This window comes from Chaetodon auriga, chromosome 23 (assembly GCF_051107435.1).
Source record: "Chaetodon auriga isolate fChaAug3 chromosome 23, fChaAug3.hap1, whole genome shotgun sequence".
NCBI classification, from domain to species: domain Eukaryota; kingdom Metazoa; phylum Chordata; class Actinopteri; order Chaetodontiformes; family Chaetodontidae; genus Chaetodon; species Chaetodon auriga.
In genome coordinates this window covers 8,611,783-8,629,647 of record NC_135096.1, presented here as the reverse complement: position 1 = coordinate 8,629,647, position 17,865 = coordinate 8,611,783, and the positions used below count along the sequence as shown (strand labels likewise).

Genomic DNA, 17,865 nt, shown 5'->3' with positions numbered 1-17,865 from the left:
TAACTGGCACTTGTGTATGTAGTTCTGCTGGAGGTTCCCTTTTCTTTTGACGTGCTTTTGAATTGTTTTGATTATTTAGGATTAGCTATCGGATACAAGGTGAAATATGTATCCAGATCCTTTTCTTTTTCATTATCACAGTTAAAATATACTGCGATAAAAGTCTCACAGCTAAACTTATCAACAAAACGTAGAGAAAATATTAGAGGTAAAAGTACATCTCACAGGTACGCAAGCAGAATGGCCCTGGTCATTGTTATATATTTAATTACTGGAGTATTATTACTGACACATTGTGAAAAGTAGAGAAGTAGAACTAAAAAATACACTGAAGGGAGTTACTCAAGTGCAAAGTATTAAAATTCCTAAATAAACAGTCAAGCAGTTGTAATGAGTGACATCTAAAGTATAATGCAGCCTGCAAATGGAAAAGAAGCTAATTGAAAACAGAATTATTCTAGTGCTACTTTCCTTTAAATGACTCAACTGTCTGTTATCATTAACTTCTTTGTAATTTAACTGATTTTCTGACTGATTTTAACTGATTTCTATCCGATCCTCTTTTTTGTGGCCTGCGTGGATCGACTACAAATGCCTGAGTGGCGATAAAAGCTTAGATCATCGCCATTTCTGAGCTCCCAAGTAGCCTGAGATGTTGGGAAACTTCATCATTTATTATCAGAAGTACACTTACATGTGAAAGTGACATTATTTTGTCTTAAATTACAGCACAATGTTGTGAAATACCGTCTTTAGCTGGAACGACATCTTCTGAGCTCAGTTAGTTGGAAACCTTTTGACGCCAGTTGAGCCAGATAGATGATGATGTAATGCCTTCAGGCAGATTATTCTCTCACACATCAAACAGTCAGAAATGAGTCGCAGCATGTTTTTGTTTCAGTTCTGCTTTGTCTTTTGGATGTATTTACTTTAGCTGAGCATAATGTTGAAAAAGTAATAAATTACTTGGCAAAGAAGCTTACGGTTCTTTTGCCTGCGACTCCGCATTTATCATAGTTGGATTTATCACGGTTAGTGAGTCACTGAATGGCCCATTCATAAACCAGATGTCACAAAGACACACTGTATACTCCAAACAGACCTTGGTTGGTAGCCACCATGCTTTTTATTCATAGCTCCCTCAGTCATCTACCCGGATGTTACCCTTTTTCCAATCACTCTCTGGGCCCAAACACATCAGACCACCTATCATCATCTGTAAAACAAAGTAGGTACACAAGGAGACCGCAGCGCTCTACTGCCTCAATCCTCTGGCAGACTGATACTGGCCGCCTTCTTCTGGACAAAAATTTCACGTTATGGGAAAATTCATCATCCATGAATGTCGGTCGACAGCTTTGGGTAATTTGTTGCAACAGGACTTAAGGTCCAGGGTCCAAAAAAGTTCTGGCACCATCAGAGAATTTGTGGCATAATCATGCTTTGTGGCCGGTGGTATGACATGGTGATGATGACTCTATTCCGCTGAGTGACTAATAATAACATGTCAGGCAATGACGACATGCTGTAGCGCTGCACAGATGACAAATGTGGAGCTGGATGTACTACGTAGGTCTAGTTTATGGCCCACTTACAGTATGATGACAGGCCAGGTTATATCAGCACAGTGTGATGAGATCCCACTGCAAAGTCGGACATACAATAAACAGAAATTATGTTTAGACATGCATGGTCTCCAAGAATGTTGAAAAGTCCAGACTGAAACGTTTCTATTGCTGGTGGAGGTTTGTTTGAGGGCAGTTTGGGAAAATGGCCTCCCTGCCCATTAATGCCTGAATGCTCTGGCCATAAAATGATAAACTAAAAACATTTCATCACAGAGTAATTCCTGGAATGCGACAAACTTAGCAGATTGATTACACATGACAGAATAATAACAGCCGAGAGTGTTTTGTTCTTTAAAGCCCTTGATAGTCAAGGTCGTTGATTCAAATTTGGCACGTGATGTATTGTGTTAGTTGTTCTGCCTCTGTCCTGACTTAATGCAAAGATAAATAAGCCAAACGTTGCACAAAGACACACACGAGGCACGTGGGGCAGGAAATGCGTGTGCATATCTGCATGCAGGATATAAAAAACAACCTTATCCTTCCATCTTCTATTCACTCAACAGGTAGAAGAACATGCGATCCCGCAGCAACAGTCTGGAGGACGTAACCAAGGCCAAACCAGGGCAGCGGCAGGCGGACACACGCAAGCAATCTGCAGAGCGAGAGGAACCCTCCGGAAGGGCTGAACGCCGCAGCCGACACCGGGAGCCACCGGACGACACCGGCACCATCCAGAGGAATCACAAGACGGCCAAGAACAGCACTTGCTGTGCTGGTGGGACTGGGAGTGGCAGTAGCAGCGCCAGCGGGGCTGCAAAGGCGGGTCGGAGGGAGAAGGCCAGGGACCTCTCCAGAGATGACCTCGTCTTTCTACTGAGCTTGCTCGAAGGAGAGCTGCAGGTAATCCAAACTGTCGAGATGACAAAGCAAATTTGGATTTAGCCGTGGGAACAATCAGAGATTACAGCAGCAGACAGGCCTGCAGAAGTGGCACTGGCCCCAGTCGGACAGATAGACACGTTGGTTCTGTGGGCAGTGGTCACTCGAGATGGACTAAAAGCCTGTGTTAATGGACAGTCGACAGCTGAGGCTACTTCCTGTCATTCCAGCACTGGATCCAGGAAGCCCCTGGCACTGATGTGTGATAGGATCAAGCCAAAGTTTGTCTTATTGCTGAGGTTAAAGAAGCTAGATACAAGAAAACAAAGAAAGCAAACAGAGCAGAGAGAAGGACTAGATAATTTTCCAAGCCACAAAAGAAAGATTTAGAAAGCCCCTCATCTCACCTCTTCCATAGATGGGATATGTAGCTTTTAACCGCAAACAAAACACAGTGGTTGCGGTGGATTCCTGACACACGTAAATCCATACAAGACACAGTAATCCTACAACAAGTTTCAGCTTGGTCGCTTTCTTTTTTCTGAAGATTTGGTCAATTTTCTGATCATATTACGAACCACTTGGAGTGGTGAAAGCGGGACATTTCAACCATTTATCCGATACTTTTAGCTGTTGATTTTGACTTTTCTGAAAGCTCGCTCGCAGCTTTTCATACTGTTGGCTATTTCAGGTTTTTGTTTCTATGAAGCCCTTGACGGTTGCAGAAGTACACCCATCGGTTCATGTATCTCTGGTTGAAAACCACTGTTACAATACTCAAAAGTGAAAAAAAAAACAAAACAAAGACACAGAAATAGTGCCTTTCTTTGGCTCACAGCACCTGGATATGTTTTTCAATCCAGGGAAGGTTTTCAAACACACAATTTACAGGCTAACTTGACCACTCATAAGTGAATTTATGGCCCCAAAATGCAAGACCTGAGTTGGCGAAAGATGACAGAGAGAAGGTCAATACTGAACTACTAATTCTTAAGGCTATTTTACTGATATTTGGTTTAACACGGACTCATCTCTTGCTGTCTTACTGCTGCATATTGGATATCAGTTGAATTTGAACCAAATCCACCTTCTTCTTCCACTGCAGGCCAGAGATGAGGTGATCACCGTTCTGAAGGCAGAGAAACTTGACTTGGCTCTGCTGGAGGCCAAATATGGCTTCGTCACACCACAGAAAGTCCTGCAGGCACTGCAGAGGGACACCATCCAGGGCAAGGCCGAAGTCTTCCAGGAGGACATCTATGAGAAGCCCATGGAAGAGGTGACTCCAACTGTCGATGACTATGTCTGAGTAACAGAGCATCCAGACGTGACAGATGTTTTCTTTGTGCTTCCCCCACAGCTGGACAAGTTGGTGGAGAAGCAGAGGGAAACGCACCGGCGGATGCTGGAGCAGCTGTTGATGGTGGAGCAGTCGCACAAACAGGCCCTGTACAAGCTGGAGGACGAGAAGAGGAACCACGGAGAGTTCATGAAGAAGAGCGACGAGTTCACCAACCTGCTGGAGCAGGAGCGTGAGAGGTCAGTGTATGAATCAACATGAGCTCACAGAGACGAGCTGCCAGTCCTCCAGCAAACAACATCACCACAATACGCTGCTTCAGCCCTGCTGTGTCTAAATGAACTTATGTTGGCGTCCTTGGACAGATTTGGTGACATATGATCTGAAAGCAATAACAGAAAGTCTAACAAGGGAAAGTTTCTGTGTCATGCTCACTTTCTAAATTCTGATATCTGATTTAAATTCCAATACTGGATGGGCGTCAAATACATTAAAACAAACTGCCTGTGCTAGCCCCCAGCTGCACGGACGACAGATCCCATGTGCTTTAGAAAATGGTGTGTGAATAATGATTAGGTTTTTGATCCCTGTTTTTCAAAGCCTTATCGGAGTCTTCATCCCAAATCATACTGTGTTTTATTTATATTGGAAAGTTTGACTCAAAAGTAAATGAAAAATACACAACATTACTGATAATCCATTAGATTTGATGCCTGAGTGCAATTTCTATCCAGACATAGCAGACATTTGTGGTTCTAGAACCACAAGCAAGTCCAGTTGCCTTTGGAAGCACTTAGAAGTACCATGGCCTGGATAGATGGGAATCCTCACAAAGACAGAGCAGATACTTCATCAGTTTCACTCATCCTGTCTCCAATTTCAAGCAATGAGTGGTACATGCTAAGCAATATGTGAAATCCATGAAATCCATGATGATAAGTAGCTGGCTACCAATAATCATTGCACAGTACAGCAGTAAACAGCGCTAAACAGGTAACTGCTTCTAAACATCGTCAAGACAAGTGCATCGGTTAAAGATATATCTTCAAGCAGGTAGCTCTGTTGTACTGGAGATGTAAATCTCTGCTGCGCAGTCAAGCCAAACCAGCAGCTACTAGATATCCTCAAGTGTGAAGTGCTGTAGTTGAAAGGTAACAAAACACTGCGACAGAGCAACCACAATGATGCACTGCATGCTCCATTAAGATCCAACAGGCAGAACAGAGAAAAGCACTCCACGATGTCAAGTGACATTCAAGTGACAAAACCACACACCACGCATGAGCTCAGCGTCTAAGTGCAGTATCAAACTGAAGCCAAAATTACAACTGATGCAGCTTTCTTATTTTAGCAATATCTGTCACCTCTAATCGCGTCACTGTCCCTGCAGTGTCTGTACGAGTCAATGTCACACTGTTCCTCAGAGGTAGAAGGCCTCCAGTGGTTTCAGCAGTGGGAGTAGGGTTATCAAAAGGAGACTTTTTTCATGACCTTGTGATGGAGGATAAGGATAGTGGCCATTGAATAATCTTGGGCGTTGTGTGCCTTTGTTGAAAGCAGTTTGTCAGCTGTTAAAAAAGGGTTGTTCACATCATTTATCCAACTCCAGCCACTTGGCGCTGCGAAAGTATAAATGTCTTAATAATCCTATGTAATGTTAGCATTAAATCAAAGTGTTCCTCAGGATTACAGGGGAAAAACCAGACTAAAGAATTCCATTATTGTTTTTCCCATGACCTGTAGTAGGTCCTTTACTTTTATTATCACCTTTTATTGAACAACTCTGCACCAACCTGGAGCAAACCAAGAGTTTTTATTGGAAATGATCCAGCGACCGAGAGGTGGAGTTTGTCGACAGATAATTTAGGTTTGAGCTTAAATACACAAATAAGCTTTACATTTACGGCTCTGCTTTATGGTAGCACTGTGGATATTTGTGAAGCAGAGTGAAAAACCATATCCCTGGATAACATTCCTACAGTTAAGTCTGCACTTCAGTGCCAGTGAAGCTCAGTGGCAGATGAGAACAAGGGACACTTAAAGATCACATTGTTTATGCTGTGGTTTCATAATGTGCTATGATGTGGTAAATCTCTGAACTGTCCAAAACCAGAGCAATATATTGAAATGGCTTGAATCTGGAGTTTTACTTGTACTGTTTTCAACCTTCTGTCCTGCAAACTGACCGAAGACCACAAACAGATTTTAAGCCATGTTGCAGCATGGCTCTGGGGACGTCAGTGTCAGTCAGTCAGTCCACTATTTTTGTCTAGACTGAAATATCTATTAGATGAAATGCCATGAAATTCTGAAGAGACATTCATGGTTCCCAGAGGATGGAGCTTCATGACTTTGTGCATCTCCTGAACAAAAGTTAGTTTGCTAATACACAAATCCTAAATGGTTAATACGTTAAATATTAAACTTGCTAAACCTCAGCATGTTAGCATGCTGTTAGCATTTGCTGTAGTTCAAAGCAATGTCAGCTGATGTTAGCATTTTGCTCATAGCACTGGCACTGACATGGCTGTAGAATCAGGCTTTTTGTATTAAAACAGGAATTCTGGTAACACTTATGCTATCAAGGACTATGAAATATAACAGCACATGATTAAATCAGAAGCCCTGACAAGAGACGAAAGCATGTTGTACCTCTTAGCTGTAATTTCATCTGTGTGATGTTAGGAGTCATTGTAGTGTATTTGTGTTAAATATCTAACATTAAACTGGATTACGAGACATTACAACTATGTTAGATTACTGCACAGACATGTTGCGAAAGTCTTAACGCTAGCAATGGTGAAACTGTGATCCATAAAATACTGTAATGTGAGACAAGTCTGGGATGAATTATTTGCAAGTGCTGTTTAACATTGCCAGCTAAGACAGACACGGCTGGAGGCCGAAGGTGGAAACATGTCTGATTTCTTCTGTAAATGTCACATAGAGAGCAGTTACTGGGCAGCGCTCTGTTTACTGCTTCCTCAGCAATATCGCATATCACACACACACACACACAGAGGGTTTGTGCACAAATCCAAAAAATCACCGACAACACAATCGGACAAACACACACACATGCACCCTCAGCGATTAATTTCACAAAGGAAACACAGCTGGATGTCGGCCCGTGACCTATTTGGGACAATCACATCATTGCACTTTAGCCGGAGCAGAATGTTTGAGTTGGACCGGAGGGCGGTGTGACGATGGTCTGCGCTTTGTCACCAGGCATGTCAGGAAGGACAGGCTGCCATGAAAAATAGGCCCCTGTCCAGGGTTGAGCTAATTACTGCGTGAGAAAAGGCGAAAGATTTATACGACTGAGAGGAGAACAAAAAAGAAAAACTAACCTAATGGCTCTGAGAAGCATCAATCACACTGCATGTTCAACAAGATGCCAGATTACCATGGAAATACTTAATGAGGGTCTATTTTTTTTTGGTCTTGGGATTGCCAGCAGACCTTAACGTCAGTGCATGGACACAGAGGCAAGTGAAAATGTGTATGTGGGGGGGTGTTCAGCATCTGCCGTTGTCATCTGTCTTCACTGTTTGGACGCAGCCTTGTTTACGTAGCTGAGGACTCGTAGATGCGAGTGTGTGTGTGTGTGATGTGTAGTGCACTCAGAGGTGTCCTCCAACTGGACCTCATTCCCTCCCTGAGATGTTTGTTCAGATAATCCTCCCGTGACACATTAGATTGTTCAGTGCCGTCACACAGATAATTATGAGTTATGCTATATGGTACTGCAGTAAATGTGTTCGCGTGAGTGATAGTATGTGTGGGGTTCAGTTCAATGAGGGGCCAGAAGGAACAGAACCGTAGGTGTGAACATCGTGGAAAGGCAGGTTTTGCTCCACAGTTTATGGGATATCTATCAAAACTTTGATTTTATTTTGGCAGTTTAGCATTCACTTCTATTGGTTGTGATAATGCTCGAATCACAAAGTCAGACAGGAAGACAACATGCAGCTCTTACAGGTTTTGATCACACCCAAAGATCAGCCAAATTTATTCAGAACAAAAAACAAAGGTCCTGAGTGTCTGAGCAAGCTGACTGGTCAACCCAAAGAAAAAGCACATCATACTCAAAAGCATCAGCTTGTGATTTTTACATGTGGTTGTGTGCAGGACTGTTTTTTGGTCGGGCACCGTTACTTCCTGAAGTTGTGTTATCAGAATGATTCTGTTGTGAAACCAGCAGAGACTCCAGGAACTGACTGCACCTACATGCACTGTCAGGCACATAATCCCCTGAAAAACTACAACTTTAACTCTTCTGCTTTTGTATGGATTAAGTAGTTGCGATGTAAGGTCTTAATTAGTCAGCTTTAGAGGTGCTGGTAGGAGGATTTTGTTCCCTTTAGACAGAGACAGGTCAGCCATTTCACTGTTTCCAGTCTCTATGCTATTAAATGGACTGCACAGACACAAGAGGGATTTCAAGTTTCTCTAACTCTGCAAGAAAACATAAGTATATTTCCCAAAATGCTGAACTATTTCTTTACGTTTAGCGATGCGTCTGTGTTCCCTGATCCCGACATTACTTCAGAGAGTACAATGTTATCATAACAGATGGAACTGATGTCTAATACAATAAATTCAGTTGACATCAACTGGAATTATCTTTAAAAACTCGCAGTCCAGCAGTCAATAAAATTGGGGATGTACTCCGTGCTGTTCAAACTTCCAGGGCTGATCACAAAAAACGTTTTATAAGAAGATATACGGCTGTCATCTCACAGTCCACTGATCCTCTAAAGATGTCGAGGTAGACATGTCATCAAGGCTGCCTCAAGCAGGAAGAAACAGACGATCCCAGAGGAGCTTGAGTAAACGACATTTTAGTCCTTCGCCCAAGCACAAAACCCAGAGTTTGTTCAGCGGCTTCTGTTCTGCTCTGCACTCCTTCCAAAACATTATTACAGAGGGCTAGAAAAACTGCAAACTCAAAATAGCTTTGACTTGTACAAGGAAAAGCCACTTATCACTTGTTTGAGGAGAGCTGAAACAGCTCTCTGTGTTTTGAGAGCGGCTGCCACGGCTCGACATGTACGCTACGAGAGGCACAGCGTCGCACCGGGCTTTAATTTCACTCTCGTTAATCTGTTGTTGTATGATGTTGCATTTTAGCTGGATGTAATCATTTCCTTTCATTGGGCTCTGGAAAGCAGCACGGCGTGATTACATCTTGGGTAATGTGCTACGGGATATTTTGTGTTTTTATTGTTGATCTTTTTCTTAGCCTCTGACTGCTGCCTGACCTTCCCCCTGGAAGCCCTAAAAAGCATGTTAATCTGGGCAGGGGGCTGGGGATGAACCCGGTTCCCTTTTGATTAATTGGCGATCGAGCAGCCGTCCGTGAGTGATGACCTCATCACGCGCCGGGTACTGCAGGAGCAGCAGGGGTGTGAGAGCGAGAGCGGCACCCTAACCATCAACAGATGTTCCTTTAAACATGACTTCAGCGCACAGATATACACACACGCTGCACACAGCTATGCCACAGCAGGCACTTCGCTCTCCTTTGTTCCTTCGCAGAGAAATGAACGAACTTTGAGACCATCTGTATACTCCGATTTCATGCATCACATAAAAAAAAAACAACCTAAATCCCGGCCCTGTTGGGATCATACTGACCGATGTCGGTGTGAGGAGTTCAGCTAATGTTGTCACGTGATGCACTGAACCCAGAGAGAGGCCGGATAGAAATATGAGCCGATTCATCCTGATATCTTCACCATTTCAAGCTGCACCAGACAGCTTCACATGTTGATGTCTCCAGATGGCAGCAAGAGGCATGAAACATGAACCTGGATACATAGAGGTCCTGTGATGTAATGTCAGTGAAATGCACACAGCACCCTCATGTTTAGCAAACCAGCTGGTCTGGGATCATTTCATACCAAAGGGAGAAGAGAAGGCAAAAGGTCTGGTGTTACTGAGTCCAGGTTTTCTTGGATGGACCTCTCGCTCCCTGTCCGTTTTCACTGTTTCATGCTGTTGTTTCTCGGGTGATCAAGAGTACATACATGGCGCCAGAGTTTAATTTGGCAGCAACATAAACATCCACAGACTCCTGCACAGTAAAACTGCATTAGTAAAGGTGAGAAGTGCTCAGAATTGGATATTTATGACCACAGACTTCACATGCTTCAAGGATAGGTCTAAATACAACACTCAGATTTGTAGCTGTACATGAGAAGATGATTTGCTTGCTGGATGGAAAAATGCTAAAGAATCATGTCCACGCTAGGCTAACTTAAAGGACATTTACAAGACAACAATAGAAACTACACCATCTACCAAAGAATGCTTATTTTTTCTGACTTTACTGCAATTTTTTGCCTTTACTCCTATAAAATACCGGATGCTTTTGCCCATTTATTCCTTAAAGTCATTTAAATTGTGTCCACATCAAAGCCATAATCCATGATGACGGCTATGAACAGACATTTTGTCCTTTTTAATGGACCGTAAATAATGCTGACTGATCATCCGGGCTGACATATTGAGGTTTATTCGCTTCTTTGAGATTTGTTTTGATCTGTTGGCTGATAAAAATCAAAAAAACTGCAACACAGGAATGCCAAAGATATGTAATGCCATTAGTTTGTCCACAAAACATCAATGACAAATGTATTTTCCAGCAGTAAAGTGTATGGATACATGTGAATGACATTAACACATATGTTATATGTTAATGTAAAAACTATCAGCCGTGATAATATTACCAGATTTTTAGTATTGGTTATTGACATCAAAAGTCTAGAATTGGTCAGACATAAATAAGAAACGGGTACAACTGAATGTAATAATACATTCATTGCGTGGTCTAAAGCCAGGTTATATATTGCCAATATGAGCTTGGGCTACTTGACAGTGAAAGCATACGCGCAGCATTGAAATCAGATGTCTGTGGGTGTTGGATGTCACTCTGTTTCAGCAACATTTCATGATTCACACTAATAAGATGTGTGTACTTTCCCATAAACGTCTTGAAATTGTAATTTTCTGTGTTTTATTAGTCACGATGCTTGCACAACGCATCAAGGCCTTTATGGGGAAGTCCAACAGTTGTGAGCTTGCAATAGAAACAAAGGCGTGCTGAGGGAAAACAGCTCGCAGATGATACGAAACACAAGCTGACGTCATTTACTGGCACAATACTTTACAATCGCTGTAAGAGAGCGTTGTTTTTTTTTTTTTCTTTTTTTATTGTAGATAAAAAGCACGGTAGCTGCAAACCTGACACTACATGACCTTCCTCCTTGCCTTAATGACTTGCAGGGCACACACTATATCTTCATGCCATCTGGTTGACTTAACTGCACATGAGGTGACATCACTCATGTGGATCAGATCGAGGACATTCTTCAGCGATGTCCTCATCATCGCCGACATGCTTATTATCCAGACCTGCTCTTTGAAACAGAACACAGCCTCTTTTTTTTTTTTTACGATCTGGGATTTTTTTTGGTTATTAACTTTCACTGTGTTCCAGGTTCACCTCAGAGGCAGGTTGTGAACTTTGCAGAAAAAAAAAGTTAGACAGTGTTTTGTACAAATGACAGCATGTTTTAGGAAGATGTCAAGCAGCTGTTGCTCTGTGTATACATATATTCCACTGCATGCATGAGCAGGATCTCTCTTCACCTGTGTGCTGTTAAGATATTATCAGTACTCCCGAAACTGTTGGTGAGGAGACGGAAATCTGCTCATTCATCAGCTGTATGACATGTGACTGCTGAGCTCTTAGCTACGTCTGACCGTGAGCAGAAGCACACCTGTATTCCTCCCAGAAATGCTCCAGCCTGGTTATATCATAGCACACATTCCTGTTCAAAGCCAGGGTCAGTTGTGATATGATATATAAGAGGATGAGATATGTGAGATGAAAAACTGTGATGTCTTGTTTAATAAATGCTGGTCCAGGAAAGCGCACGCGTTTTTTGAAGCTCTGTGTCAAACAATTCCTTTTATGGGAAGGAGAGCGATTCCTCGAGCCGACTACTACATATGACGTTACTCAGATACTTGCAGCCGTATGCTTTGAAGGCCCACCAGTGTGGCCCCTGTTTAGGTCAGAAATCGCACACACGTGACACATTCAGCGACACCCTCTAAGCACACAAATGACACGCAGCCGCCTCTTTACACTCTTTAGAACACACTCTGCCTCGTCTCCACTTGCGTCAGGGCATCGCTGGGCTTCATTTCCACAAAGATCAACAGCAAGTGGGTTTATGGCTGGAGAGTTCTTCACACTTTGTTTGGTAAAACTTCACGTTCAGTCGATAAATATGCATTAAATACCGAATTTATGGATGAGTTAAATTCAGAAAGAGATACTGTGTGAAAGTAACTAAGTACATTTATTCAAGTACTTCTACTTGACTTGACTACTTCCATTTTATGACACATTATACTTTAACTTCAATAAATGTAATTTGTAATTTCTACTTGAAAACGTTTGACGGCAAAAATGTGACCTAAATTGCTGTAATCGCCACAGTAACTTTAGTTGCAGTCGTCAGCGTAACATTTGGTATTAATGATAGCATCAGTTCTTGCCAACAAACATTAGCATGAGCATGTGTAAGTGACCTTTAAGCTAATGCTGAAAATGAAGTTTTCACTGAGAACAAACAAGCCAAAAATGACTCACAACCGAACTGTCATTTGAACTGTCATTAATAATTACAGAGCTAAGCTGAACCTGATTGGTCCTCCTGGGCTCATTCTGTGCACTGATTGGCTCCACAGTTAGAACTTTCAGCTGAAATCACTGCCTTTTACTTCATATACATTGAAGCGCATCACATTTACCTCGACCAGTGACAACATTAAGATTCTATTTATACATGAATGCATCAGTAATAAAAATCTAACAACACAATATAAAGATATTTCTGCTTTAGGGGTTCTTTTACTTTATATGCATTTTTAGGTACAGTGCAAGTATGTGAATACTTTTTCTTTAATAAGACTTTAAATTTGAAGTCTTACTGAAGAAAAAGTAAAAGTAAAGTCCTGTATGTAAACTTTAAATGCAGGCCTGAATACTTTCTCCACCACTGACAGCAATACATGAGTGGTTGAATGATGTTTCCATATCCTGGACTGTGTACACATACAGAACAATATGGCTCTGCAGAGACACTGAGGACATTTGGATACTTGGAGACAGCTAAGTGTCTCATGTTGCTATGAAGTATTTTTACAATATTTTGGGACTAGAAGTAAGCACAGGATGCATGACAGGAGTGATCATCACGGGCAAAATAGAACAAAGAAAAGTTTAGATTTTGGCTATTTTGGGTCATGTTCAACAAATACAGATGAGTCCACATCCTGCAGAGTTTACTGTCCTGCTTTGCACCACCTTTGTTTGTGTATCTAGACACTCGTCACTGTATCACTCCCACATCGTAGGAAAAACTGAGCGGCTACTGACCTAATTCGGGCTGGCCAGCCAACACTCCCTTTTCTGCTGGGGCTAGATAACGAGCAGATTGCTCCACAGTCTCTCATTTGTCTGAATCTACTGTAACAAGGTTGATGGTATTAAAACAAGGCAACTTACTCCTCCTGCTCTTTCACTTAACCTTAAAAGCTGTTGAATTGCTCATCTTTATCTCCACTCTGTAAGACACTGACTGTCTGCAGACTGATTTATGTCAATACTTTTGTTATCCTCGGTCGAAGATCAATTTCAAGAGTGAGGAATGATATTCTGATAAGGAAACGTGCGTTTGAAATGGTTTAGTCTGGAAAGCTTTCACAGTAAAGTGAAACAGGCCCTGCTTTTTCTTATTCAGTCTGTATTTACGTGGAGAAAATTGACAAAACACTGATGTTTTCTTTACATTTCTGCGCACTAAAAATATACTATATAAGAAAATGTGGTTTTTCAAAGCTTTCCTCATCAACAACAGTGTGAATGCACAAAATTTGCAGGCTCAGAGAAGTTAATATTGCTTGTTTTTCGGGGATTTTGAAAATAAATGATGACATCCTTTGCTCAAAGGATCAACAGATGTGAATCGGTGTCCCCTTAAGCAAAGCGTCTCCTTTTGATATAATGGAATAAACTAGTTGCCAAGTGCCTCATTTTGTGTACTGCCCTGTGAACGCTGCAATTTCAGATTACGTTTGCTGGCGGACAATGTGTCATTTGTTTGTTTTTGTTTTATTGGGGAGTTGTCTCATCGACAAAATATGAATACAAGGTGCTCACAGATGCACGGCTGGACCAACTCCAACCGGTGCATCAGTAGAAGACAAAAGGCAGTGACATAAAACAGATACCACTCCTGTGAAAGGGTATTTTTATGTGTGCACCCTTACCTTAAAGTGTGAGTGAGAGACTATAAAAATATTACTCCACTACATCCGCAAGCTAGGTGGTAATTAGGCCCAGAGAGTCGTCATCGCATGGCGTAATGTGATTACATCTCCCTGACAGAATGCAGCGATTAGACCTCATCGACCACAAGGAAGCAAGACTCACTGCTTGTACTTTTCCAGCCTTTTTTAGACTTGTTATAACAGTAGAAAAAAAACCCTCATCCCTAAAATAAACCTTAAATGCTGTCAGCTATTTCTGTTGCAGTCCAGGTAATGAAGTTGAATGTGCAACACTGGAGCTTCCTCTAGAGCTGCTCGAAAACCAAAAAGTAAAAATTAGTTGCACTATTTGCATGTGACCGAGAAAAAGCCACATTTTCTGGTTCAGTCTAATAGCAGGTTTTGCAAAGGAGGGGTGGAATATTTTAAAGAAATTTATAAAATTAGCTTCTGCTTTCAAAGGCAGAGGAGTACAGAAGACGTCTTTGCACATTAAGGCTCATTTTCTGTGTTAACATGGTGAAAAAGCCCTGTTTCTACACAGTATTTATGTGAGATTGTTTAATTTTAGAGTGGATTTTTCCCTTTTTCCCTTCCCTCCTTCAGGATAAACGCTTGGGGCTGGGTAAACAGACTCCAAATGTCTTATTTCAATAAAACGGGGACAATTACTAGCATAAACATAAACAGCAGCGGGTGACATGCTGCTTTGTGATTGTAGATCCCACCTGTGTGCTTTGCAGTAAAATGAACTGAGCCACAGTGTTATTACAGCATTTTGACAGCTTATTTGTAACTTCTAATGTAAAAAAAAAGAGCAGAAACAACTGACTAGAGCCTGACAAATGATTATGGTGCCTGGGAATCTGCAGGAGTGATGTATGAGCTAATCTTCTATTTGTGAAAGGAAATAGCACCAAGGGCGGAGGGGCGTGGGTCAAGGAGGAAAAATGCAGCTAATGTAGAGTTAGCATGACATTTCTATGCTTGCCGTGAACCGTGCATAGCCTCTGCCAGAGCTGGAGACAGTGAATGACGACGAGACTCAAATTGAAACAGGCAACAGAGAAAATCGAAAGGACACGCAAACCTGACATTGTGCAGGATACATTTACACGCCAGCCAGGGCTAATCTCTCTGATTTACCTTCTTCTCACATTTGTTCTAGCAGACACCTTCTTGAGTTACAGCTTGGCAAAACATGGCAAAGGGAAGCCATTTTTCCCTCCCGTCCTGTCAGGCTGGAAGGAAGCGACAGCGAGAAGCTTGCACATTACGTCCTCGGAGCTGGCAGCTGCAGTGTCTGAACAATAAGTCTGTGCCCGCGCTGCCGGGCCAAGTTGGTGTCGAGATAGTGAGTGAAATATGGAGGGAGGAAAGAGCCTGCCTGGATCTGCCAACTCAAATGTCTCATTGTGGTGAATGGGCTATCTGGACGTGGTCATGATGAATTGTGCAAACAGGGAAAGTCAATCAACGCGGTGACATTTCTGTGCTTTTCTTTTTAACAAAGACAGGATCACTGCGGTGCTGCCGCAGGCCATTAACCTGATAAATGAGTCAGACGTTAACACCCATTCAGCATTTAAAACCAGCGTATAGATGGTGTTTTAACACATTATGTCGTTGTAAGGAGGACATTTTTAAGTCTTTACAGAGGTATCTGCTGACACTTCGCAGATGAAGCATCAATAACTGGTGTATAAACAGCTAATGATTGATTGATCATAGCTGTTAGCATATTTATTGATATGCAGCATGATTACACACACAGCCCAATTGTGTTGTAAATGTTCAAATTTGACATTTATTCCTTAATATATGCATATGTACGAATGAGTCATGCATTAGGCAAGTTTCAGAAAATGTGAGAGCTTTCAGCCACAATGCATGGCCTTCATCAGCTGGTGGAGTTTATTCAGTTGACATAGTGAGAAAGAAGCTTTAATGAATAATTACAAAAATACTGTATAAATACAGCAATTATACACAATTATACACACTTCATTAATAAATATAATAACCAAATACTGTGAGTATGATTAATAGCCATATGCTTGGTAATTCATATTCTTTTAAGGTGTGTTTACAACTTGTAATTCATCCTTTAACTGTTTATACACCAGTTACAGTGCAGTCAGTTCTTGACAAACACATCATATAAAGACTTAAAGATGTTTTTTTTCCTCCACTTAAAACTGCATTATAGTCCGTTATAAGCATTAATGCTTGTCTCCTGCTTCTAAATGCAAAATGGGGGACTTGGCCATTAATCGGTCATTGTGAACCTCTAAAGGAAAAATGAAGCATATGAAAACCTGGATACTGCATGGCAACATAAATAGAAATGTTAACATGATGTTTAAATACTTAAAAAATGAGGTGTCATAACTGGCAAAACCCTGGCAGATGAGTCTACTGAGGCCGTTCATGTCAGCACAACTCATGACCTCATATCCTGTTTCAGCCACTGGGAGGAAGAGGCAGCTTCGCCAGGCCTTACAGGCAACACAACCCCACATGTGGGACCGTATCTGGCACAGAACGGGATCGCTTTCGGTTATCTCTTTTCCTCTCTCGCTGCATGACAGTACAGAAATGTTTGCCTACATGTCTTCCCTGTCAAGCGGGGAAGTTCACATCCCACCACATGCCACTCATCTTGATGGAGGACAGCTTGCTGTGTAAACAAAGCAGCAAATAATAGCAGCCTGTCAAGTGGTAGCAGCGTTAGCGATTTACGCAGGTATTGTTGCTTTCAGTTCACGAGTTGTTGCTTTTCACCTTGTTTTAACCTCTGCAAAACAACATCAAATCATCACTTAAGAGGCTATTTCAAGCAGAGACAGTTGGGCACGTAAACACGGGGTACAGAGATAGATAATAGATTATATTTGCTATTAATTTAGAGGGATTTTGATGGAAAGATTGCAGATTACTTTTTTCTTCTTTGAACCCACATCATGTAATAAAACGATTGCCCATTTTGGAAAATGTGCTTATTCACTTTCTTGTTCAGAGCTGGATGAGAGGATCGATACCACTCTCATCTCTGGAGGTGAAACTGAAAGCTGCAGCCAGCGGCCTGCAAGCTTATCTTAGCTGAAGTCATCACCAGGCAACCAGGCAGGAAGTTGCTGCACTTAACTCTGGAAAAACCACACATTGTTGTATTCACACTTCAGGTTTTGGATGGATTAAACAAACAAGGCATTGAGTGTTAATTAGGAAGCTGTACAGGCAGATCGTGATCTTTGGATAAAGCCAGGCAAGCTGTTTCCCCCTGTTTCCAGTCTTTATGCTAAACTGAGCTAACTGGCAGTAGCTTCATTTTCAATGGACAAACACAATGGTGCTATTGATCTTGTCATCTAACTCTGGCCAAGAAAGCAAATAAGTGTATATTCCAGAAAAATGTTCAACTATTCCGTTATACTGTCAGACTTTTCCACAGAAAAACAACTTTTAACTTATATTGAACGTTTTTTTGCAGCCCAGAAACGACCACAGCAAAATCAGGCAGAGGCCCTGAGGAGTGACAGGGATTACTTTTGTATGAGTCCAAACATTGTTTTCTAGAAGGATCCTGCACAGTATGCCTTTAGGAAACTATAGGTAACTGCAAGATAAATATTTTGTCATCCATTAAATAAATCCACTGTCTTGAGTCATTGTGTCCGCAGCTGCTGTTGGGATTTCGTGGGATTTGTGTAAAATTGAAAATAGCTCTTGTAACTTTCTCAGGGTGTTAGGAAGCAACTG

At 41.7% G+C, this 17,865-nt stretch overlaps 2 protein-coding genes across 2 annotated transcripts in view; one reads left to right on the top strand and one right to left on the bottom strand.

The window, feature by feature from the left end:
- ect2l (epithelial cell transforming 2 like) overlaps nt 1–17,865 on the bottom strand; it is a 105,506-nt gene that overhangs the window by 47,236 nt on the left and 40,405 nt on the right. The gene's annotated exons all lie outside the window — the stretch shown is intronic.
- The window catches only part of filip1l (filamin A interacting protein 1-like), a 71,068-nt gene that overhangs the window by 22,860 nt on the left and 30,343 nt on the right, over nt 1–17,865 (top strand). Inside the window, exons 2-4 of the mRNA XM_076723561.1 lie at nt 2,135–2,471; nt 3,556–3,729; nt 3,811–3,989. Of these exons, the coding sequence (XP_076579676.1) occupies nt 2,145–2,471; nt 3,556–3,729; nt 3,811–3,989 (680 nt within the window). The 5' untranslated portion in view covers nt 2,135–2,144. The remainder of the gene's footprint in view (nt 1–2,134; nt 2,472–3,555; nt 3,730–3,810; nt 3,990–17,865) is intronic.